We start from the raw sequence: 24,808 nt of genomic DNA, 5'->3' as shown, positions 1-24,808 counted from the left end.
AGGCTTCTTGCTGCAGCCAGGGAGATGCTGTGACCAGATACCGATTCAGGTGCTCTGGACAGGCATCGCCACCCTGGGGGTTACAGCTGAGGACAGGTTCTCCCTGGCCTGTTCCTCAGCTGCTCAGTGAATTGGAGCTGATGTCATCCAGCCTATTTATTACAGTGCTTCTCTTTCCTAACACCTGTCGGGAGCGACACACTGACCTGCATGGAGGGTGATCCTCTTAACGTAGCAATCCCCCTCCCTCCTGAGGGGCCGAGGGGTAGCTGGAATCAGCCAGAGCTCTGCATGGATCAAACTGTCTTCCCTGAGTCTCCATCAATGGTAAACCTCAGCTGGGAGTGTAGTGTCGGTCTCCGAACTAGAGCACTCCAGTGCCGCTCAGTTGCTCTGGGAGACACTCCCTGTGGCTGCTGCCCCGAGTCTGTGCATCTCCCCGAGGAAGTGCTGCTGGAGGGGGTGGGTGATGGGCTGTAAGGGGTGTGGGTGGGGTGATCTAGTAGGGATCGAAGGTTGACTAACCCGGGCATTCTTCTCTCTCCTATAGGTATGCCATGGCGCTCTCTAACAACCACATCTGCCCAGTCCACAACTGGTAAGGAACCCTGGTGGGATGGGATCTTTGTTGGCTGGGAGGGGGTCCCCACCAACTAGCTGCAGACCCTGTCATGGCAGGTCCATTTCTGAGCTGGGTGGAAAGGCCTGTGCTGGCACCGAGACACAAGGCCACGCGGGCAGGTGTGTTGGGGTGTGTGGTGACCCAGCACCTCTCGCCATGGCCTAGCTGCTGGGTGGAGCCCGGCGGGAGACAGGTGGGGGGGTTGGGCTGAGGTCAGTGACCTGGCCCGCACACAGGCATTCTGTTTCCGACCTAGTTCTGGCCAGGGCTGGTCTTGCCCAGCAGATCAAAGGGAAAGCGTCTGCTGATCAGGTTTGACAGGTGATGGGGAAACTCCAGCTGCTCCCTGGTCCTCGTCATTTCATGTGGATCAGCTCCTGGTTACCAGAGCTGGCCCCAAATATCAGTGTCGCAGCCTGGTGCGGAGTAGTGCATTGGGGGGGTGCTAGGCTGGAGGCTGGTGTCCTGTTGATTGTGGGGCCCAGGGCGTTCCCCTCCGTGGCATGTCTCCACAGAGCGCCTGTTCCCCACATCCAGAGCTGGATTGTCCTTTAGACCTGGCTCTGGGTCACTAAGGTCCTCTATTTACCAACACGCCCCACCCCATGCCCTCTGACTCTGGAAGGTGGGGTAGGGAGAGTGGGGATTGATGGATCGTTCCAATGCTGGACAGAGACAGAATGTAGAGAAGCCAGAGCTCCTTGGGTTACAATCCTGACCAGTCTAACCAACTAAGCAGGGTCAGGTCCAGGCAATACATGGATGGGAGACCTCCAGCAAAGGCCTTTGTTCAGCAGCAAGTAGTGTTGGTGACTCAGGAGGTCGCCCTCTTTGGCTGTGGTATTAAAGCAATGCTCCAGCATGGCACTAGGGGACACCGTGTTGTAGGGTGTTATTTTGGGGGTCTTGGCCCGCTACACTCCACCTCCCCCTGCCATTTCAATGAAACATGGCACACGTCACTTCCTCCCCTGATCTGCAGGGCGGCACCACCCCTTGCTGTGAAACAGCCACCTGCTGTGGCTCATTGGCAGGGCAAAGCAAGGCAAGCTTGGCATAGAGCTCATTAATTAAGGGCTCAGTCCTGCAAACCTTTCTGCCCTTCAGTAACCTGATTGGTTTCAGCGGGCCCTCTGGCTTCAAGGGAGCTGCTGATGTGAGTAAAGCTAGTCACGTGTGTTAGGAGCCTGCAGGATGAGCCTCGAGCGTTCAAAGCCCTTTAGGATCTGGCCGGATGACTGGTGCTATATAAAGCCCCCCACCAGAACATGGTCAATATGTGAGTAAGGCGGCTCCAGTAAATAATATAACCCTTGTTCGAAGAAGGTTTCCACTCAAAGCCCCCAGAGCACGAAAAAGTCTGCAAATAAGCAGTTCAGGGAATCATAGAGGGGTGTGAGTTTCCATGGAAAAGGTTGGAACTAGCTACTTTCCTCTGCTGAGACTGAACGTACCCCTCCAACTTTGCCTAAACCAAACCAACCTTGCAGCTTCTCCTGGTGGATCTTCGCAGAGGGTCAGCCTTTCTGGAAAGTTATGGCCAGATCGGACCAGATGTCGGGGAGAGGTGGGGGTTAGAAAATTGACTTGCTTTTGGACATTTTTTTGGATGGTGTTTGGCTTGCCGGGTCTTCTAAAGAGCTCAGGCATAGAAGCGGCGGGTTAGTGTATTCTGGCTGGTGTGTACAGCTCTCAGTGCAAGGGGAAAAAAAATATACACTGCCATTTCCTGCAGAATATTTTATTTTGTCTTCAGACAAACGCATTTTTCTCCATTGGCTTCATAGCACAAACAGAATGCTGACGATGAGTAATGCTAAAGAGCTTGGTTTTAATTTTGAAAAAACAAACCCAAACCTATGCAGGAAAGAGACTGCTTAGCTCCCCATCTCTGAGGTTTCATGGCTGGAAAACTGAGCCACATGGAAACAAAAAGGGTCTGAAAAAATGCCAGTTCTAATCTTTCCAACGGGAAGTCCTCTTTCACTCTGTGATTACCAAACAGATTCAGTTATGACTCACTGGCAAGGCAGAGATTGAGCTCTCTAGTATGCAGTGGAGTTCTGAGAACCACCAGCTTTCGTTTTTATTTATGCCTACCAAAGGCAACACCTTCTATTAAGTGCGAAACTGAGCATTAATTATGGACCTGAGAAGGAGGCCTCCATCTGTAAGGTCAGATGGAATTTTAGGCTGGGAGCCTGGATCCTAAGGAACTGGGTGCCAGACACCCTGTGGTTCTGTTGAAATCCCAGCCATAATGGTCTACTGCCCTCTATTGGGGAGAATCTAAACTGCTTAGCTGTGTGGCATAGGCCTCCAGCTCTCATGCCTGGGGCCTGTGTTTCTGGAGCTGGAAAACGTGGGTTCGAGGCCCGCTGTGCCTATAGAGCCCTGAGCGGGCGGTGTCAGTGCTGCTGGGGTTTGCGGACCTGCGGCTGTGGTACGCGTGTGTGTGAGAATGCTGGTTGTACGCCTATATGGGAGGGTGCTTGTCTGTCTGCTAGGGAAGGCCTGGGGGTGGGTGCCCAGGGGGAGCGGGTTGTGCCGGGGATGAGGGGAGTGACTGAAAGTGTTACAGCGGAAGTTGATCCAAGTGGGAAGTGACCTGAGTTCAGATGTTTGTAGGAGTCTGGCCCTGTCCCAGCTTCCTCTCCCCCCTCCCCCCGCTCCTGGCCCCCCAAGTCTGGAAGAGAGCTCGGGGGCATGGTCCTGCCTCCAGCTGGAGCCCATCATGCGGCCTGGCCTGAGGGACAGCCCCATGCCTCCCAGCTGTTTCCATGCCAGGAGCGCTAGGGTGGCTGGGATCTGCAGGTAAATATCTGCCCTGCTCAGCTCCCGCTGGGCTGAGGGGGGAGTGGTGCCTCCCTGGGACGGCTGGCAGGCGGAGAGGGAACTGTTAGCTGAGTAAGCAACTGACCAAGGCCCTCTGCCACCTCGCCAGTTCCTGCATTCCTGGCCCATCTCCCAGGGTGCTGCTGCTGCGTTCCCTGGCCAAGCTCGGAGCAGCTCACACATCACTTTTGTCTGACGGGAAGGGAGGAGGCCTGACCCTGCAGCCCTCTGGGACCCCTTGCCCCAATCCAGCCTTAGCCCTGCAGCTCTGAGGGGCAGCTGCCTGGCCCGGGCAGCCTCTGGGAGTCCTGCTGTGACAAGCTAAGACTCTGCTAAGCCAGTCCAGCTCCAGAGGGGCCATTTGCAGAAAGGAGGGCCTGCGGGAGTAGCTGGGGCTCTCTGCTCTGGAGCCTTGTTTTGGGCCATCTGCAGGCAGAGCTGTGTGAATCAATGGGAATGAACTGCCCTTTGCCCAGCTGGATTTGGCAAGCCTGTGCTTTGGGCCTACCCACTGGGTGGCAGGGCCCTGGGAGTGAGCAGGGGCAGGCTGTGGAGAGGGCAAAGGACCACTCTGAGCCGGACAGAGCCAGGAGCCAAACCCCCCTAGGACCGGATCCTGCCTGGTCTCCCAACCTAAGCAGGGTCCAGCCTGTTTTGGTACCTGGTTGGGAGACCTGCAGGACCAGCTCAGGTGATGCAGGAATTGCTGCTGTTTCCTGAGTCAGTACAGAACCAGTGTCCAAACATGTTACTAGGGGCACTTTCAGCTGTTACCTAGAACCCAGCCGCTCGCCCCTTGTGGACATGAACCCTGCCTTTCCCCCTGCCGCTTTTCTGGAGAAATTGGTGTCTTGGCTTTGGTAACTGTGTTCTGTCAACCACCTGCGTGGTCACTTGGCCATGGTGACTTTCTCCGCTTTCCATCCTCAATGGCTGTGCAGCGTTGCTGTGTGCTGCTGAACAGCTCTTGGGCCCCGGCCCAGAGGTGGCTGCGTTACAAGGCTGGCTGCAGCAGCTCCTGATGGGTTTGTTGTGGGTGCTTTGGGAGTCCAGCCTGAAAGACGCTATAGAAATCTGTCGTGATCATTTAGCATGGGAGCCGGATGGGCAGTCCTCTGCCACAGATGGGGAGCAGCAGCCTGGGGTGGGGAGGCGGGTGGTTCTGCTGGGCCCTGGGGGGTCTGTGAGCAGCCTGAGCAGCACTACTTCCCCCTTGAGATGGGGAGATGTTTCGCCCCGTGCTGTCAGCAGATGAGGGGAGGGGGCTTTGAGGCAGGTTCCCAGGGCTCTGGGCTGCCAGGAGCCTAGCTGCAGGGGGCTCCGTCCCTTTGCAGCAAGCACGGGAGGACAGCAGTGTGTGCAGGGAATTCCTACCCCTCCAATTCCCCACCCCCACCCCCTGTTCCACTGGAGCCCTCCCCATCACCCTGTCTGGAGGCCTGTCCAAGCTTTGAGCTTCCTGAAAATCGATGGAGCTCCCTGGGGTAACTCTTCTGCCCATACCCCCCATCTCCCCCACAGACCTGCCCTTTCCACCCTGAGCAGCCCAATCTATTCCCATCTCACCCCAGACAAATGGATTCCTGCTCTGTCCCCCACACCTTCCCTCCCCTCCCCACCTCTCCTGCTTTGCCTGGAGGAATGAGCCAAGGGTCATAAGTCAGGTTGGTCCAGAGTTCTACTCCCAGCTCTTCCACCAACTCCCTGGGTGACCTTGAGCAAGGCATGTCCCTGCTCTGTGACTCAGTTTCTCCATTTGTGCAATGGGGATAATAGCACTCTCTTACTGCCGGGGTGTTGGGAGGGTGAATAATGTCTGTATAATGCTTTGATCATACAAAGCGCTGTGTAAGTGTGGATTGTTATTCGAAGTGTGACTGTCTCTCCCTGCATCCCTTGTTGGTGAGACACACAAATGGCTCCCCTGCAACCATCTCTGGGCTGGAACATGTTTCCCTGGGGATGCCAGTCCCTCATCGCTCCCTTCTACACACAACCCTTTATCTAGCAGTACCAGCACTGGTGGATGGGAGGATCATTTGGTGGAGGGGTGTGTGCAGAGGGCAGAAAAGGGCAGAGTTAAGGTTAACATGGATGGGCTGTGGTGTCTGGTAGTCCTGGTAATGATGGGGAATGCGGGAGGATAGGGTACGTGCTGTTAGGTGGGTTAACTTTCCATTTCCTTGTGTGCATGCGTGTGTGTGTGCGTACATATACACATAGCAACCTGAACTGCTTCCCAACAAGATTTGTGTCAATATAAGCAGTGATTATTCGTCTGAAGCCTTCTCTGGGGTGGAGCATGAGAGCTGTTTCATAGTGAACAGTGACAGTTTTAGGACAGGAAGTGAAGAATGCCACCACGTCCAGCTGAACAATCCAGGGAGAACAGAAGCAGCAAGATGTAACCACTCCAGGTGGCATTTGGCCAAGTGTGTGGGGTTAATGCCCCAACTCACCTGGATGCTGCCTAAGCTCTTTACTCTAGCAGGGCCTCCTCTAGCAGGGCAGTGCCTCCTTGGAATGGGGGCACAACTGACTCCAAGGGAAGAGACCCCATACTGTCTAGCCCTCCTGAAGGTCTGGAAGGTCTCTCCTCCTTGGACGGGCCTGGCCAGCTCTCCTCCGTCCCTAGGGTCTGCTGTGAGGGCTCAGTGTTGGTGACTGGCTTGGGGAGATCTGTCTGATGAGAGATGGCAGAGGAGCTGGGCCCCTGATGGGGACAGGGCAGAACAGGAGCCCAGGGCCTGGCCAGATCAGCTTGGATTTGGCTCAGGGGACCGGGAGCCTTCTTTGCTCTATGTGTTGTTCCACCTGCCAAGGCACTGGGGCAAAAGGATTGTTAACAGGTTCTTCAGGACTCACTGGCCTGGCCTCTGCATCTGATGCTGCCAGTTCTTGACTGGTTTGTCAGCAAAACCTGTCGTGGTGGCAGAATTAGGGGTAGGCTGGTTCCTTTCTCACCCGGGGGCAATTGTCCCTTTCTGCCCTGGAGCCAGCAGGTTCCTGCGCTTGAAGGGCAGCCCTGTGGAGGAGCAGAGTCCCTGGTAGAGCTCCATCCACCAGAGCTGTCTGCAGGACATCCCACTTGCCCTCTGGGGACAGGCTGGCCACTGCCCCCCCGCCCTTTCCCCCCCAATGTCCTAGCAGGGTTGGGAGAGCTGCCTGGATATACACCTGCCAAGGCGTCAGGCTGCAAGCAACCCTGCCTAGGCCCCGTTACTCAGGGCTCAGCTGCCCATGGGGCTGCACTGGTTTCACGAAATGGGTATTAAAATAGATATAAACCAGAGGTACAAGCACAGCGACAGAGCTGGGCCCACGCTGGGGCAGCAGCTGTTTCACTAAATCGATGCAAAAACTGAGCATAGGCCAGGCCAGAGGTGTCTTGTTGCCAGAGGCTCCCAGGTGGCTGCTGTGTCACAGAGAGGACGGGGACGGCCGCGCTGTAGCGGGAGGGGACGGGATCGTGGGGCGGTAGCGGAGGGGGCCGGGATCGTGGGGCAGCCGCACGGTAGCGGAGGGGGATGGGGTTGTGGGGCGGCCGTGCAGTAGCGGAGGGGGATGGGGTTGTGGGGTGGCCGCGCGCTAGCGAAGGGGGACGGGGTCGTGGGGCGGCCTTCCTTCCTTCCTCGCCCCACTGCTTCTGCAATGCCCCCAGGGCGCACCTGTGCCCTGCCACATGAAGACAGGACCTACAGGAAAGCAGCTTGTCCATGGAGGGGTGCGTGCGTGCTCGTCTGCTCCAGCATTCGAGAGCTGTATAGGCTCCCCCACTGGACAGCTGTTCCTCTGTCCATCTGGGACCATGTCAAGGGTGAGAGGGCAGCATCTGGGGGCCCATTTGAGGCGATCAGGTGGTTCCAAGTTCCCCTGGAGGGTCTGTAACGATGCACAGGACTCGGGGCTGCGGCCATCACTGTTCACAGGCATTCCTGGGGCTGGCTGAGAAGTGGCAGCTGTGCTCATCATCTGTCTGATTTCAGGGAGGCTACTCGTCACGATGACTGGGGGTGGAGGGGCTCGGACTGGACTTGCTGCCCATGAGGTCCCTTCCCATCCCGTGTTCAGGGGGTTTCCTGGTTCTGCACATTGACCTGGCTGTTCTGGTCCCTCCCTGACAGCGACTGCTGAATGGCTGGAAGTTAGGGGGCGCAGGGTTCCAAAGCTATACATCCTACCCTGGGTTTGGCCTGGCGGCTTGGCTTGTGTTCCATGCTTCCCCACACCTCCCTCTGATTGCGTCCGGCTCTCTGAGCAATTTTTCTGGCTGTTATTCTGGCCTTTCTTTTCTCTGCAATGCAGAGCTTGGCTCAGGACTTGCTCTTGGCCCTCCCTTCCTACCCTGGCCTCTTGCTCTCGTTTCCATCGAGGGGCAATAGACTCACTGGTTCCAAAGAGCCATGTGTGACTCCTCCCTGCCTGCACAGAGAGACTGTAGCTGTAAATCCTCTTAGTGACGGTCACCTCTGTCCACAAGCATATGGGGATGGGCCACATGATGGACTCATCTCCCCAGGTGTGAACCACGGGCCATTTCAACATAGTGAGCAGCCAGCTGCTGAAGGGGCTGTGTGCATACGCACAGTTAGGAGCCCTGGGGAGAGGTCCCATCAGGCCTCTGGCTTTATCTTCAGCCCACCTCCTGGCTCTTCAGGGCTCCTTGGGGAGCGTGCTGTGAAACGGGAATCCACACGTTTGCCCTTGCTGGTCCTCACTGACATGTGGCTTTAGTGAGCAGACAGGAGCGTTGCCATGTCTCTGGTTTTGTTTGATGGGGAAGGAAGGAGTTACACCCCCTTTCCCCAGACTGCTTGGGCACAGTTAATGGGCAGCCCATCTCCATCCACTCTTGGGAGATGGGGACTAAACTCCTGCAGGAAACCCATCCTGCTCCCTGGCTCCAGGCCCTGGGGTTGTTTGGCTGGAGCCGTCCAGATGGGTATTGCCCCATGAGCCGCTTCTTGGCACAGGACTGTGGACTCAGCTGGGCAAATCTGATTGGATAAAAGAAGAGCTGATCTGAACATCAGCCCAAGACTCAAACTGCCCTGCAGCTTCTCCCGGGACACAGACTGAGTCTGTCCTGAGGATGGACTTAGGTTCATTTGTACTCTCTGGGAGCTTCTAAGCTTCCAGGGTCCTGCTGGGAGCAGAGGGGTTCAACCCCTACCAGCGAGCCGTGTCCTGCCTGTGGCATCTCCTCAGGGAGCCTGACAGCTCAGCTTATCGGGTCCAAGAGCTTCTGATTGTTTGGAGCAGCATCTAGGCGCCATGTGAGCCGAACCTCAGCGCTCCCTTGAGTTGTGCTTGATGCTGTCTGTATTGATCCTGGGGAAACTGGAGAGGAGTCAGGTTGGGGGGTGGGAGGACTCCTCCCCCAACCCCAGAGTAGCTAGAAGAGTTTTGCTAAAATGATTTGCAGCAAAATTATTAGCAGCACTGTCGTGTCGCTGGTAAGCTTCCGTGCGGGCGTCCTGTTGAGCCAGCTGAGGTCAGGCCCCAGTTCTGAGCTGTGTTAGCTTGGCTGCAGATGCAGGCAGACGGCACTGTATGGTGTCACGTTGGGCTGATTTTCTCTGCAGGCAGCAGGGCTGGGAATCTTATTTTAATGAAGGCTTAAAATCTGCAGAAGGTGGTGGGCTCAGCAAGTCTGATGCCTGACACATATTGACCCCTTATCTAATGTGTCTTGTTCCCTTCTCCCCAGGAATTATAACCAGTCCTGTGGGCTGGATGGCCCCATTTCGTGCTGCACTCTGGATCACATTCCTCTGGTCAGGTAAGAGCAAAAATACCCCCAAATGGCACAGCAATCCGGTGCCTGCTGAACCGGTCCAGTGCACATTTGGGCGGTTCATGGAACTGTGAGGGTGAGGGGCAGGTTGTTCCTGGAACCGTGAGGAGCTACACTCCTGTGGCTTGCAGCGTCTTGCTCACGACTTTCCCTCTTGCCCAAGGGGGTGGATCTCAACTGCCTCATTTGTGGCCGTGAGTGCCACGTGCTCGTTAGTGAAGAGCTCCCAGTCCTGTCTGCCCCTGCCAGCATGCTGCGAACGGAAAGGGAGTGAGACTGGGAGCCAGTGGGTGGGCGGGGTAGCAATTCCCGGGTGCTGCTGCCATCCCATGCTACTGCTGGGGCCTGGAGAACCACCCATGGGGTGTAGCTCTGCTGGCTCCCATGCCCACTCCTGAGTGGGTGCTGGGGACGGAGCATAGCCGAGCAGGGAGCTGGTCTTGCAGATGGAGGGAAGGGACTGGACTGAACTGACTTGGCTGGCAGAGCCTGCGCTGAAGGGTCCTGCTGCTTGTGTGGCTCGGGAGCTAGGACTGGAACTCAAGCTCAGGTGCTGCTGAACTGGTGCCCCTGGGGCTCTGCAGCCAGAGAGGTTGCCCTGTGGCTGTGTCTTGGTTAGCAGCAGCTGGGCGATTCCAGTGCTGAAGCGGGGTGATGGTCAGGTCTCCAGGGCAGCTAGTTGGCAAACCCTGCAGCTGGCAGGACCTGCAAGTCCAGGCTAGATTCCTGCCAGTCATTAACAGGATCCTTCTCGAGGAGCCAGAGGGGAAACGGCTCCAGGGCTGGTTGCGGGGTGGGGTTAGGATGAGGTCTGGAGGCATCTCCCCGGCTGTGGAGCTTGTGGCGTAGGGAAGCCTGGTGCTCCATCCCCCCCGCCCCAGTGGTCTGCTGTCCCTCCACAAACTCCACCCCTGGGGGATTGTGTGTGTGGTGACTGGTCTCTGTGGGGAAGGGTGGCGTGTGTGTGGTTGATGGGCTCTGTGCAGAGGTTTGTGGCTGGGGGGTGGTGTGCACACCTGGGGATGGACGGGGTGCTGGATGCATGGAGCGGTGGTCTCTGGGAAGGTGTCTTGGGGCATTTCTATAGTGGCTGGGAGCGCCTGCAGAAAGGACCCCCTAAGCATGTGTTTATGGCATGCTGGGTGTGAGCAGTGTTTGTGGCTTAGGGGTGCGTGAGCAGTGTGTGTGTGTGTGTTTGTGGCAAGCTGGGTGTGAGCAGTGTGTGGGGGGGGCACACGGGGTGTGAGCCGTGCGTGTGTGTGTATGTGGCACTGGGGTGCGTATGTGGGGTGTGAGCAGTGTGCGCGTGCGTGGAGGCCAGCGGCAGTGCCTGTGTCAGAGGAGTAGGGGCCGGCTTGCATGAAGTAGAAATGGGTGCTGCGGTTGGAATTTCCCCTTGGCTTCCTGTTTGTGAAGTGAGGGAAAGGTCAGGTGCTCGCTGGAGGCTCCAGCTTGCTCCCAGCTGGGGAGGGAGGGAGAGAGAGAGAGAGAGACACACACACACACACCTCTACGCCCGGGCTGTTGCCCAGGGAGTCGTCACACCAGCCCCCTCCAAGCCTCCCAGCTAGTCCTGATCTGGGGAGGGGGGTGATTCGCCCAGGGAGGGCGGGGTCCCTGGCGTGTGCCTGCGGTGGCTAGCCTCAGGGGCCGTGTCTAAAGTGCTGGTTTGCCTACACCCACCTGGCCTGAAGTGAGGTGCTCCCGAGCCCTCCCCTTTGCCAGGCACAGTGCATGTGGCCGGTCCCCTGCTGTCCAGGGCAGCCCATCTCCACCCCTCAGCACCTGGCCATGGCTCTGCAGAGCGTGAAGAGGGGCAAGGGGAGCAGCTGGTGTTCTATGCAGCATCTCTCGCCCTGTGGGGGGCGCTCTGAGGGGGCAGGTTATGATGGGGCACTCTCTGAGGGCATGGGTGGAGCAGGCAATGCCCCAACAACCATGGCACTAAGGCATAGTGCCCACCCTCCCGCTTGGCAGCTCAGGGATGCTGGCCAGAACAGCAGCTCCAAGGATCTCCAGTTTGCATGGGCAGGATCCCAGCTGAGAGGTGGCATTTCCCCCCATCCCACTGTCCCACTGTGGTACTCACACTGGGGATGGGCCCTAGCCCTGGTCCTGTGGCCTGGAGGTGAGAGCTGCCTACCGCTGCAGGTGGGCACCAAAGGAGTGAAGAGCCTCCTGAGTCCACCAAGCGTTCCCCCTGCGAGTCCAGCCCATCATGGACCTGGCTGCAGCATGATGCCCGTGCAGTGTGGGGATGTGCCAGCTGTGAGCAGCCCATCCCACTCCAGCTCCAGTGCTGCCTGATGAGACCCTGTCCTGTGAGCCCTCAGCACCACATCTAGGCAACCTGGAGCCCCACACTGCCTATTTCCTTTGTGTTCCTCCCAGCCCTGCAGGGGGAGGGGATGGCAAATGGCCACGGATCAGCCAGGGGGGAATGGAGGGAGCAAGTGGGGCAGCAAGGCCAAGACTGGGAGGACAGCTGCCCCAGCTATTGGCAGCACTGCCAACAGGCCTGGTTCCCCTGGGCTAGTGGCCCACCCAAGGCCCGGTGCCATGTGGCGTCTCTAACAGGCTCTGTCTCCTCTCCCCAGCAAGTGTGGCACCTTCCCTCCGGAGAGCTGCTTCTTCAGCCTGATCTGCAGCCTGGGCTCATTCATGGGTAAGTCTGGGCTGCTTGGGGATGGGGATGCAGAGCTGCAGGAGCTCAGCCGTCCGGGGCAGGGCTGCCCTTCCCATACACAGGCCACCAGTTCCCCATGACCTGTCGTGGCTGATGGGGGAGGGTGCAGAATTGGGGGGGGGCACAGACCCCTGCCAGCTGCTTGCTTTGCTGGTGCCTAAGGCTGAGCTGACCCAGATGCACCCGCTGCAGAGCCCAAGCCAAGAGGCTGAGGAGGGCGTGGCCCAGTGGGGTCAGCACTCCATTATGGTTCCATTACTGAGCTCAGACATGGGACTCAGCCCGGTGGGAGGGCAGGGGTGAGCGCTGGGGTAGGGACTGATGCAATCTGCATGGAGAGGGGGCGGCTAGGGGCAGCGTGCAGGGCACAGATGTCCATGTAGGGAGGGGTGGGGGTTGGGAGGTTTCTGTTTGCATATAAGGCGAACCAGACCCAGGTGCCCTGCTTGTGAGAGCTTCCCGCTGCAGGGGGCTCGCACAGGAGGGCGGGCAGCATGGCTACTCCCCAGCCTGTCCTGGCCCTAGAAACGTACCCCCTAGGTATGTGCAGGGACCCTGTTGCTCTGGGGAAGTCGGGGGGAGGGGTGGATCTCTGGCCCTTGACCCCTTGCTGCTGAGTGCCATGGTTTAGTTCTCTGTGTCGAACTCCAGGTCAAGTAACTACTGCAACCTGGTGTCAGTGTCACAACCCCCGGTCCGTTGCAGCCTGTTGGAGCCCCAGCAGCTTGCTGTGCGACTAGTGCCTCCCGCAGCCTGGCCCTAGGAGAGCCGTGCATGGCGGGATTCAGTTTCCCGCAGCTGTGTGTGAAGTTTTAAGTGTCAGATCTGGCCCGAAGCATTGTAAGTTCTTCAGCACAGGGTCTGCACGGTACCCATGGGGAACATTTAATCTAAAATTTTTGCTCTCCTCGCCCTCCTGGCTTTCAGCACTAGGAGCAGGAGCAGATTGCCCTGTAGTATGTGTTGGGAGGGCTGGCAGGGCCCCTGGCATCTCCCCGAGGCTGAAATTAACCAAATTTGGCCCTTGGGCCCTGTGACAGAAGGAGCATCTGTGTCATCATCTCCAGGTGGTAGCTGTTGCTGGCCTGGGGTCTGCTTGGCCTCTCCAAGACACAGGGATGGGTGAAGTACTCCTTGTTCTCCTGTCCCTCAGGCAGGGCAGAGATGGCTCTGGGAGGTGAGACACTGCAGCTGGTGGGCATGTGTTTGATGGGATGCCTTGTCTCCATCTCCCAGTGATGCTTGTTGGCCTGCTGAGATACGCCCACGTCATCGAGTGTTGTGGGCCGTCCCTCCTCAACACCCTGGGGCTGGCGGCAGGCTGGATCTGCGCCGCTGGCCTCACCATGGTTGGCAACTTTCAGGTAAGACTCCTCCTCTGGAGGGGGGAACAGATGGGGGCCGAAGCGCGCTCTCTCCCAGCACTTTTGTTTGGAGTTTCCAGCATCGCTGGGGAGTATTTAGAATCAACCCCCCATTTTCATTATTTTTTTTTTTTACTTCATCAAGTAAATTTCCTTTTCTCTTAAGCTCTGAAATTCGCCTTCGTTTGCTCACCCCTAACGGGGCCCAGACTAAGCTGCCAGTCTGTTTAATTCTTATCTTGTAAAGTAAATATTTGTGGAATAACATTGCCCAGCAATCTCTGATCTTATCACCAAAACCCATCTAGGGAAGCCCGAAGCCCACCAGCCAGCCAGGGGCTGCAGCAGGAGCTAGTTCAGGCAGTTGTTCTGCATTTTCAAGTTTCAGTCTGCAAGTTGCATTGACATGCTGGCTTAGCGTTTACTGTAGGCATGGAAATAGCTGGGATTCATCTGCGCTGAGCAGGATTAGGTGAGCAGGTGCTGAGAGTCCCCATCTCGCTGTATGCATCAGCGTTCCCAGATTGGACACTGATACCCAGGTCCATGTAGGCCACCTGTCTCCGATGGGAATCTAGAGCCTAGAAACCAGGGGTTGATCTTGTGTGAAGAAGACTCACCCTGATGTTTGCAAACCTGCTGCCCTCCAGCGAGAACCACTGAGGGCTGCCCCTGGACCCCAGGGATGTGCCCGTAGGTACAGGTTTGTAAAATTTGTGATCGGTCCCGGGAGTCTTGGGTCAAAGGGGAAGAGCCCCTGATACTCGAGGGTCAGGGGGTGGATCCCCCCAGGTAGGCAGGCATGACAGTGGGACAGCTGGGCCAAAGTTGAATGGTGCTGGGGCCTTGTGTGCAGGGCTGCTGGAACAATTTGTATAGTGGGGGTGTTGAGAGCCATTGAACCAAACTTTAAACCAGGGGTGGGCAATAATTTTTGCAGGGAGGCCACTCCATGAATTTTGGTAAGTCGTCCCGGGCCGCACATTTCTACTATATTAATGGAGGGGGTGTGGGCTCTGGGAGTGAGTTTGGGTGCAGGAGGGAGCTCCGGGCTGGTGCAGAGTGTTGAAGTGCAGGAGAAGGTGAGGGGTATGTGGGTTCTGGGAGAGGGTTTGGTGCAGGAGGGGGCTCTGGACTGGGGCAGGGGATTGGGGTGCAGGGTGCAGAAGAGGTGTAGGACCTGGGTGGGAGTTTGGGTGCAGGAGGGAGCTCCGGACTGGTGCAGAGTGTTGGGGTGCAGGTGAGGGGTGTGGGCTCTGGGAGGGGGTTTGGTGCAGGAAGTTTGGTGCACATCTCTGCATGCCCCTTGAGGGGAGGGGAGCAGCGGGAGCTGGGAGGACGGTGCTGAGGATGGGGGCAGCATGTGGAGCCACCTCCTGTCCCCCGCCAGGGGCCGCAGAGACATGCCAGCAGCAGCCGGCTGCTTCTGGGAGTGGTGTGGGACCATAAGAGGCAGGGAGCCTGTCTGAGCACCCCACTGCACCGTGAGCTGTATTTTTCCCACCCCTGCTATAAACCCTGTATATGATGGAAAGCACTTCAAGCCAGGGGGTGCTATCTCCACCCAGCACTCCTAGTTCCAGCCCTATTCCTGTGTGCCAGGTCGCAGTGCCAGTCAAATCTGGGGCAGCCAGACAGGTCACTTGGGCCCCTTCCTTAGCAAAATCCTGGTGGCACCCCTGGCTCCAACATTGGTGGGGCTGGGCCCGCTTTCCAGAACAGTGGTGGGGCCTGAGCCCCACTGCCCCATGTCTCAGCAGAGATATTCTGGGGGCCGTGAGGCCAGAGCAGCCCCTGGATTGCTTTGCACTAGGGATGTTCGCACAGCCACAGTCCAAGGTTCCTTCCCTTTGGATTGTGTCACTAACACAATATTTGATGCCCCTGTGCCCTGGACTCTGGGGCTTTTCCATCAGACATGGGGCAGATAAGATGACCTGGATGAGTGGACGCCGTCACCAGGTCCATTCCAGCTGTCAGGTCAGCGGGGACTACCCCACTGTGCTCATCAACTTCCCCCCGCTTGACGGGCTTGTGCAATCTGGCATTGAAGGGCAGACACCACGCAGAGAAACTGCTTCCCTGTAGTGCGCTCTGGAGTTGAAAGCTAGCGGAGGAGAGAGGCACAGGCAGGAAAGAGAAGGCCTCTCCAACTGGTGGCTCTTTCAGACATCAAGAGCTGCAGAGGGGAAGGCTCTTGCACTGGGCAGAGGAGGCTGGTGCCAGATGAGTAGGGCAGGAGTTCTGTGAGGTTGGCTAGGAAGGGTTTAAAGGGCAGGACCCTGAAATGCCTGGGGAGCCAGGGGTGGGGTCTTGGAATTTGCTCCACTCTGCATGCGCTAGAAGGCGAGTGGCAGGAGGGTGCTGCACGTGTGGGAGTCTGGTGAGCTGGGACTCACGAGAGTTGAGATAAGGCATAAGGCAGCGCAGAGCGTGGGTGCAAGGAAACCAAGACTGCAGAGCAGTTGGCAGCACAGGGGAAAAACGCCTGGCAAAGCAGTCTGCTCCCTGAGGGCCTGATCCTGTGAGGAGCTGAGCCAACGGGAGTCGAGAGCGCTCAGCACCTGTCTAGGAAATGGCTCTGAATTGTGACTTGGATAGTAGGTGCATGGCTTGGGTGTGATGGGATCTGCTCCCTCCAGCTCTGTCTGGGGGGGTAAAGCACTTTACCTGGAATCAGCATTGCCTGTGTGCAGCCAGAGGCCAGGCTGCCCTGAGCCCTCCGTGCTCAGCTTTGTGAGCGTGCTTGCACCGTGGCATCAAGCGAGCTCATCCTTGTGACCTGGCAGGTGTTCGGAAGTTCCAGGCAACAGGGGCAGACTGCATCAAAATCAGCCTGGGGATCTAGTGCCAGCCAATGTCGTGGATCAGAGACCAGGGCCTGGCGGGGGGGGAGGGAAGGCTGTGGAGGCAACGTGCCCAACTCTTGGAGTGGGCAACACCTTCCTCGTCTCACCTGAACCCAGTCATGGGCTGGCCAGCTTCGGCCCGCTCTGTGGGGAGCCCTATCCCCTGGGCTGAACTATGGAGAGCTTTAGCTGGGGACAAGGAATTTCTCCCCACCCCAAAAACAAATGACCCAATGCCAGGGTTCCCAGTCTGAGGGGGACGGGGGGAGGAGGTTAATGCACTGTCAGCAGAGTAAAGGTGGCCTAGCCCTTGGGAATGAGCCACTGGATTTGGAGTCAGAGGACCAAGGTTCAGTTCCCTGCTCTACCACAGACTCTGTGCACGACTTGGGGCAAGTCACTTAGCTTCAGCGTGCCTCAGTATCTCCATCTGTAATGTGGTGGTAATGTCACTGCCCTGTCTCCTGGGGAGCTGTCAGGTTGGATGAATGACTGTGAGGTGCCCAGATCCCAAGGGCTGTATAGAACCTAGCTTGGATCCCATGATGGAAGCTGGAATTGTCTCCCGAGCTTCAGTTCCCTGCTGGATGTCACTGGTGCTCCTGGGTTTGTGCGTGGAGAGGGCGCCGAGCCTCTGGGCAAAACAGATGACTCACGGATGTGTCTGTTCTCCCTCCAGTGCCCGCCAAGGGTGGATGTTTGCTCCTCCCGAAGCAATGCCAGGAAACGTGTCTGGGCAGACGCTGCTTTCTAGTGCTGTCTGCTTTTCTCTGCCCATAATCAGGCCATCCTGGGGGCGGGGGATGTTTACCTACAGGCAGGAATAGGTATGCTTTGACCACTCCCAAAACCCACAAAAAGATCCAGGGATGCTGGGCTGGAGCTAGGTTTCTGGGCACCCCCAGGTCTGTGATGGGCTGCTGGGCCGTTCATAACCAGTCGCCTGCCCAGAGCACCTGGCTTCTCTCCTTTCCCTTGTGTGATGGGTTCTGGCTTCGCTGCCCAGGATGCTGCAGTGGATGCTGTATTCCGAGGGCACAGCTCAGCTGGCTGCACTGCCCCGACCCCAGCCCCAGCCTTGCTCTAACTCGTTCCTTGCATCAAGCCAGCCAGCCACACGTATTGTATGTCTGAGCCTCCTGGGCCAGCCATAGAGCCAGCCTGGTAACAGGTGGGAACATGCAGAGGCACGGGGCCCCCTGCCTGCGGGAATGCTGCCCTGCCACACCAGAGACTAACCCACTGAACTCGTGTAAACATGGATTCCCTTCCCAAACAGAGGACAGTACTTAGCCAGACCTGTTCCATGTCCCCCTGCTGAATCCATCGTCAGTCTAGACTCAGCTGCAAGCGCTCTCCGGGGAATCCTCAGACCTGAACGTGGGGACCCAGACAGCTCTGCCTATGTCTGAGACCTGCTCCCAGGTAGAGGGAGAGCTCTCCTTCCCCCTCCCACTCCTTGTGGTGGTTTAGACCTCAAGCCTCACGTTAGAGTGCTGGGGGGGAGAATGTGTCTGAAACCAGGTGCTGGACACCCGCTAGGTTCTAATTATGCAGCTGCTCATATGGTGGCCCTGGGATCCTGACTCTCCGGTTAGAAAGCGTGCATGCAAGTGACATCTGATGCAGGGTGCCCCAAGCCAGAGAAGGGTTTGTGTGAGAGACAGAAATCTGACTGAGGCTAGAACCGAAACTCCAGGGTTAGAAAGAGGAAGGCCAGAGTGCTGTGAACTGTAGCATCTGGGCGACGGAGCAGAGTGGGAGTCTGTGTGCCCTCATCTGGTTGTTTCTGTCTCCCAGGTGGACTATGCCAAGGTGCTGCATTACATTGGCGCAGGTGTAGCATTTCCTACCAGCATGCTCTTTGTGTTCCTGCAGTCGGTTCTGACTTACCGCATGGCGAAAACCAGGGGCCACTACTGGACCGGCCACTTGCGCAGCATCCTCTCTGCTCTGGCCTTCATCACCCTTGTCTTCAGTATCCTTTCCCTGCAATAGTGTAAGAAATGTGCAGCTGGGGTGTGTGAAAACGAATTGTCAGTGTTGGCAGCACTGCAGACTGGGCAACAAATCCGATGGCTCAGACCGTACCCAGGGAAAGGTGTCACTCGCTTCTGCACGGCTCGGAGCAGCCCCGCTGGACTTAGCACAGTGTCTGTTATGCAGACACTGTCCTCCAAATGCTGTACAGCCTTTAGTCCAATTGCAGAGAGAAATAATAGCAGCAGGGGGCCTGGGCAAGGGAGAGGGGCCCTTGGCTGCTGGGATTAGAAATGGGATGGAGAGGCGGGGCAGTGATCTGGGGAGGGTGCTCCAGACAGTTGCAGAGTAGAAGGCTCTCCCTACTAAGGTGAGGTGGAGTGAAGGAGAGGGGGGCTGGTGCTCGCTGCGTGGAGGGGGTATGGAGGGAAGGCAGAAGTCAGTGGCCCATGCACTAGGTTTTACTGGCTGAAGGCAGACTTGAGCCTAGGTGTGGAATAGCGCTTGCCCCTTGAGCAGCGGCATTTGGTGGCTTGTTTCAGCGCTCCTGGAAAGTGCATCCCTTGCCATGGGGTCCCCCTGGTCTTACTGCTGGTGGTTTGTAGCTTTCAGGCAAACAGCTTTCTTAGCCCTCTTGAGTTCCAATCTAGCTGGTAGCAGGGGCAAGCATCTAAGGGGCTGGATTTAGGCTCCAGGTTCCTTGTAAGTGTAGGTTCAAATCTTGCCGCTGTCAACCTTTTTTCCATCAGACAGTAAGCTCTCGGGCAGGGAGTGTCTTTGGAGTCTGTGTTTGTACAGCACCTAGCACAGGGGGGTCCTGGATCCTGCGGATCCTAGGTGCTGCTGTAACACAAATAACAGGCAGCTGCAGTGTTTTGAGCCCTCAACCCTGGATAAGCCAGCCGGCTGCAATGTTATTTACTGACCATCCAGATTTAAAAGAAGGAGCTGAGCAGAGCTATAAATGTGTTCTGTGCAAACACAGAAGCAAACCCAGCAGGGTTGCTGAATTGGAGCCATGCGGTGAGGGGAAAGGCGAGGTGGAGCTGGTTAAACTAAGGCCCTTCATGGGCAGCTAAATTAGCAGGCATTGGGGTTTATAAAGAGAGCAGCAGGAGGAGTGACTGGGGGAGAAGAAGGGAATATTGTGTTAGCCAAAAGAAAGGCCCCTAGTGTCTGGGCTGACATAGCAGAGGGTTATTTGGAGTGAGGTCACAGACAAAATAGGAACCAAGGTGCAGCTCGAGAGCCCTTGGGCAGGATGGCAAGGGAGCCCAGGAGATGCCAGTGCAGATACAAGAGGTCAGAGGGGACTTTGATGATGCAGCTGTGCCGAGTAGGGAGAAGAGTCATGTGGAACCACGGGCCGGGTGCATGGTGGCAGTGGTTGTAATGTTTCAGAGTAGCAGCTGTGTTAGTCTGTATTCGCAAAAAGAAAAGGAGTACTTGTGGCACCTTAGAGACTAACAAATTTATTTGAGCATAAGCTTTCGTGAGCTACAGCTCACTTCATCGGTTGTAATGTGTTTCCTGATGCAGTACGCTGGGGACAGCCCTTGGCTGCAGAAGCTATTGTAGACGGGACGGGTGGGAAGGAGGCAGGCGTGAGCCATGGACATCTAGGATTCAGTGATCATTGTATGGGGCTGGAAATGCAGAGGAGGATCTGTACGAAGGGCAGGGATGCAGAATACTGAACGCTGGTGGCCGTGAAGTGGAGTTTTGGCTAGATAAGTGGGACATTCCCAATGCCCAGCGGGAGGTTGGGATCCCAGCCCCGCGTCAGTAAACTCCACAACAGTGAAAGGGCAATGGAAACCAGAGTGGCTGAGCAGGGAGGTGCCAGGGATCCGAGGGACAGGCAGGGGTGTACATGAGAGGAGGGTTGGAGCCAGTGGTGTGGCGGCTGGCAGAGAGGAGAGCAGCAAGTGGAGAAGCAGAGACATGGCAAGAGCAGTTGCAGAGGGCTCCCGGGGCACAGGCCCTGGTGCGAGTGACCTGGAGTCGTGACCTTCTGCTGGCTGATTGGCGAGTTCTGTGCCAATAGCTGTGTGGCCTCAGCGGCCAAAAGGCATAAAACCGAATGACTGAGGCTCACAGCCCACAGCTGGACCAAGCTGTCCAGGTCCAACTTCCCTCCCAGCCTAGAGGCTGGTCCCTTAGGAGAAAAGTTGCAGTCCATGGGACATATTCTGAGGGATGCTTGCACTGGGGCTGGGAGGAACACAAAGGAAATAACCAGCTAGATAAGAGGATCACATGTCATAGAAGGAACTGAGGGAGAATTTCCAGCAGCGATAAGGAGAGAACAGTTTCTGGGAAGGCCCTTCCATTTTATTTTCCAAGACGGTGCAGATCTGCCCAAACCAGGCATCCAATTTCCATGGACAGATGAATGGATAAAGGAGAGCCATGGAATAAGTAGTCAAAGAGGAGGCTGGGGCAGTCAGAGCTGGAAAGCATTTGGAGTGGAGCACGCAGAGCAGAGGGGCACAGTCTCAAAATGAAGGATCTGGGTTCCCCAGAGAGCTGCAAGCCAAGGCAGGGGAAAAGGGTCCCAGGGGAGGAGACTGTAGGTTGTAATGAGGGGCTCTTATACAGGAATGTGGGCAAGAAACAGAGGCTGGAGCTTTCACTAAGTCCTAAGGGCATTGGGCACCCAGCTGCCCCTAAAACTCAGTGGGATGTGAGTTGGATTCCCATGGGCTCTTTTGAAAATGGCTGGGCAGTAGATGGAGTTTCCTTGCTGGAGAAGGAGGGGTTTGACAGCTGGGGGTGGGGTAAATGGTGGTACAGGCAATTTGGGGGCTTGGTGGGCTGGCCCTGCCCTGATGGGTATTCCCTGAAGTGGAAGAGATTCTGGACTCTTGGCACAGGACCCACCCTTGTGCCTTGCATACCAAGCACCCTTTGTGACAACAGACTTTGTGCTGGAAGGATCACGCTGGGATGATGTTTAACCCCCCGGTACCCATGAGAGCCCTGTTCCGCCCTGGAGGCTGTTTGCATGGGGCCTGGCCCTGCAGTTCGTGGGTTTATGTTCAACCCGCTGGGATGGCTCCCTGCAAACTCGCTCCAAAAGGCCGCGTCTCGTTCCAGCTCAGCACCTCTGCCCCAGCAATAGCTAACAGATCAAGGGGCAGAGAGAGAGACAGGCTGCCTGAGCCACAGTGACCCCCCTGACCCTGCACATGAGGAGCCAAGGGTCCCTGTGGCTGTATTACTCCTCATGCTCACAAGCAGCAGCACCTAGTCTAGGGCCTGCTCCTGCTCCCACTGACGTAAAATGGGAGTTCTGCCGCTGATTTCAGTGGGAGCAGGATTGGCCCCAGCTGTAAGCTAGGATCGGTCCTGTTGTTGGCAGACCCCTCCTGGGGCAGTGGGATTGGCACTGGGGTGGGTGGGTTCAGGGCTGTACCCCCTCCCCTGGGCTGGCAGATCCCTCCTGGGGCAGTGGGACTGGCACTGAGATGGGGGGTTCAGGGCTGTACCCTTTGTCCTGGGCTGCCAGACCCCTCCTGGGCAGTAGGACTGGCACTGGGATGGGGGGGTTCAGGGCTGTATCCCCTGCCCTGGGCTGGCAGCCCTTTGTGGGGCAGTGGGATTGGCACTGTCAGGGGGGGTTCAGTGCTGTACCCCCTGCCCTGGGCTGCCAGACCCCTCCTGGAGGCAGGCCTAGCACTTGGGAGCCAGGTAATTCCCTACATCCAGGAACGATGCTCCATTCTCCCTAGAGGCTCTCAGTACATTTCACACTGACTCAACCTGGCCTCACGTGTCTGGGGGAGTTGCCGCCCCCCCCACCCCACCTCCCCCCGCTTCCCTGGGCTGCCCGCTGGGGAGAGATGCTGGTGCCTCTTGCTGTGGATTGCTGGTTTCCTTGACTCTGGCGCCCCCAGGTGGTGTGTTCTTCGTCCAGGAGAGTTTTGTTCTGCAGCACGTGGCCGCCCTGTGCGAGTGGATTTTCATCATCAACATCCTCGTCTTCTACGGCACCTTCACTTTTGAATTTGGGGCCATCTCCACAGACACATTCCTGGTACTCCTGAAAGCCAGCCGGGCTCCCAAGAGCTACAAATCCGACAGCAGTACGGCCAGCACGCCACATGGCCACAGCCACTCCGAAGGCCTGGCCATGGTCTGAGGGGACCTGGCCTCGTCCCTGGAGAGCTGGGATGGGCAGATCGGCGAGACCGAAAATCCAGACATTGCCAGTGATTCTCTTGCCTTGAACATATCCAGGAACCAAAGTGCCTCCAATTTGGGGGGGAGGGGGAAGGATTGGGGGCTGATCCTGACTTCACCTCCCCTTCTGACTCATGCAGACAATACACTAAGAAAGTCTGGACCCACAGCCCCAGCATCACCTGTGCCATACAGGGGCTTTTTACCTCCCACCAAAGAGCTCTCACTGATGGAGCAGAGAGGTGCTAAAAGGGGATAGTGGGGAGGGGCAGGGAGTAAATGGGACTCTGAGGTGGAAGCAAGGTTAAGGTTACGTGGTGCTCTAGAAGTCCTAGGGTTACTCTTCCTTGATGGTGAGACACAGAGACAATCAGAGCATGAGCTGCCCTTGCAGAGGGGTGTTTAGCATTGCCTCCTGGCTGGGTTTGGGGAGGGGGGGGTCTGCCCTGGTCGAAGGGAAGAGAGGGGGGGCAGAGATGGTTATGCCATTGTGGGGCTGGAGGTGGAGGCAAAGAGGACTTGTTCTATAGGGAGGAAGGTAGGAGAGGTGGCAGCAGGGAGGGGGCCATGGGGAAGGCAGAGGGGCTGCCCTCTGGGGACCGTGGATGGGATAAGATGACAAAGTCAGACAATTCTTTGCTGAGATGCCAGAGTCCTCTGGGGTAGGTAGGCCTGTTGAAGAGACTGCAAACGCCCCTCCTCTGCTCGGCTAGCTCAGGAGCAATGGGGATGCTTATTGTAGACCAGTACCTGATCTCGCCGGGCTGATCAAGGGTGACCAGATGGTTGGAGCCAAAAGGCAAGATGCTTCTCTTCTCCCAGCAGGGTTAAGTCATGCTGGCATATCTGGCTGTGAACAAAGTCTAAGTGATTATGGCAAAGGTGAAATCTGTAGCAATCAAGGTCTTTTATAGAAGACCCCTGTCCTGTGGGCCCATGTGGCCGGTGCTTACCTGGCTGAGCTCATGCCTGATGGCTACACAGGAGCGCCATGGAGAAAGCAATCCATGTGCCAGCCACTCTGATTTCAGGGAAGTCCCTATTTCCATGGGCTTTTCTCAGGAATGCCCCCCTCCTACTGACCTGCTTCCTGCTTGTTCTCAGCCCAGAGCTGGCTTCCACTGAAAGTTCTTTGAGACAGGGAGCAGTTTTTCATCCTGTGTTTGTACAGCACCTAGCACAGTAGGGTCCTGGGCTGAGTCGAGCTCCTAGGTGCTGTCGGACTATAAACAGTAAATTAGAGAGAGGTTTTAAGTTGCAATGTGGCCATACCTGAATTCTTTCCACAGTCTTCCCCTTCTTCCCTCAAGTCTGCATATGTTTAAAGAATTCTTTGCATTAAGTAGTGCCTCAAGGCCCTAGTGTGCTAGGTGCTGTGCAGACACAAATGCCCTATGCTGAAGAGCCTACAATGCTTCAGGCTAGATCGACATGTAAAACTTTACGCCCTTGGGGGTTAGTGCTCAGAGGAGAGGATGACTTTACCCTTCTGTAGTGCTGCGTAATTAGATCCAGCACGGTTCTCCTGCACCTATCCTCTTACAATTGAGGCATTCAGGGCACTTTGCTGTCATTAGTGAATTCAGCCTCCCAGCCCCTCGGAAGGTGGGTTATTGTCATTATTCCCTTGTTACAGAGGAGGGAAATGGAGGCAGAGAAAGATGAAGTGACTTCCCCAACATAAGCCTACAGCAGATCCAGCTGTGACTCTTAGCACAAGACCAGCCTTCCTCTACTGCCTATGCCTTATAAAGTGCCTTGAACACAATGTAAAATGTTTAGGAACACTGGGGATGTGATTGGAAACTGCATGCTCCCTCTGGGGATGCTTTCTTGCCTTCATTACGTGTAGACCAAGGCCATCTCTTCCAAGGGAGGATGAGTGGATCCTAACCTAACTCAGGACATGAACAAAGTCAGCCAGTCCTACCAAGTGTAAGTCACCTGGTCTCCTGAGGCTGATCCTTACGAGACTACGGGAGGACGGGCTGGTGGGGGTGAACCTTAGATGTGTATGAGAGTGAATGTAGTGGATGTGTATTTTTCCCCCTTGACGGGAGTTTGCTGCTACTGTGTGTGTTAATGGGGCCCTGATTCCTGATTTTTCCCACCTTTCAAAGGGAATTGCCCTGTAAATTCACCAGGCATGTGGTTCAGAGAGGAGTGTGAGGAATATTTTATATGTAATATATGGAAAATATATGTGGAAAAATCAATTTGCAATAATAAAATTGAAAACCAGCCAGGTGTGAAGAGTTCACTTTCTTCCCGGGAGGAACAGCACTGGTGGCCTGAATATAGCAAGTACCCAAATCTCTATGGCAGTAGTTCCTGAACTGTGGCCAATGGCCCACCTGTGGCTTGCTGAGCCCTTGCTGGTAATATGGGGCTGGCTCAGTTCCTTTTTTTTCAGCTGTTCAGTAGCATTTAAGAGTGGGATTTTCCAAAATACCGCAGACCAGTCCCAGGGAAAAGCTGTAAATCGCTCCG

At 56.5% G+C, this 24,808-nt stretch overlaps 1 protein-coding gene across 3 annotated transcripts in view; it reads left to right on the top strand.

Annotated features, from left to right (window-relative positions):
* LOC119858838 (transmembrane protein 150A-like) overlaps positions 1-24,557 on the top strand; it is a 35,881-nt gene extending 11,324 nt beyond the window's left edge. For 2 of the 3 annotated variants that reach the window (XM_043519940.1, XM_038410300.2), the window contains exons 2-7: positions 551-598; positions 9,168-9,239; positions 11,852-11,919; positions 13,177-13,304; positions 17,954-18,131; positions 22,033-24,557. In XM_043519940.1, the coding sequence (XP_043375875.1) occupies positions 558-598; positions 9,168-9,239; positions 11,852-11,919; positions 13,177-13,304; positions 17,954-18,131; positions 22,033-22,277 (732 nt within the window). In that variant the 5' untranslated portion in view covers positions 551-557 and the 3' untranslated portion in view covers positions 22,278-24,557. The remainder of the gene's footprint in view (positions 1-550; positions 599-9,167; positions 9,240-11,851; positions 11,920-13,176; positions 13,305-17,953; positions 18,132-22,032) is intronic. The other variant, XM_038410301.2, reaches the window with a different exon arrangement.
* The last annotated feature ends 251 nt before the right edge of the window (positions 24,558-24,808 follow it).

This window comes from Dermochelys coriacea, chromosome 7 (genome assembly GCF_009764565.3).
Source record: "Dermochelys coriacea isolate rDerCor1 chromosome 7, rDerCor1.pri.v4, whole genome shotgun sequence".
Lineage (NCBI taxonomy): Eukaryota > Metazoa > Chordata > Testudines > Dermochelyidae > Dermochelys > Dermochelys coriacea.
Note: the sequence above shows the minus strand (reverse complement) of the source record. Positions and strands in the feature narration are given on the sequence as shown.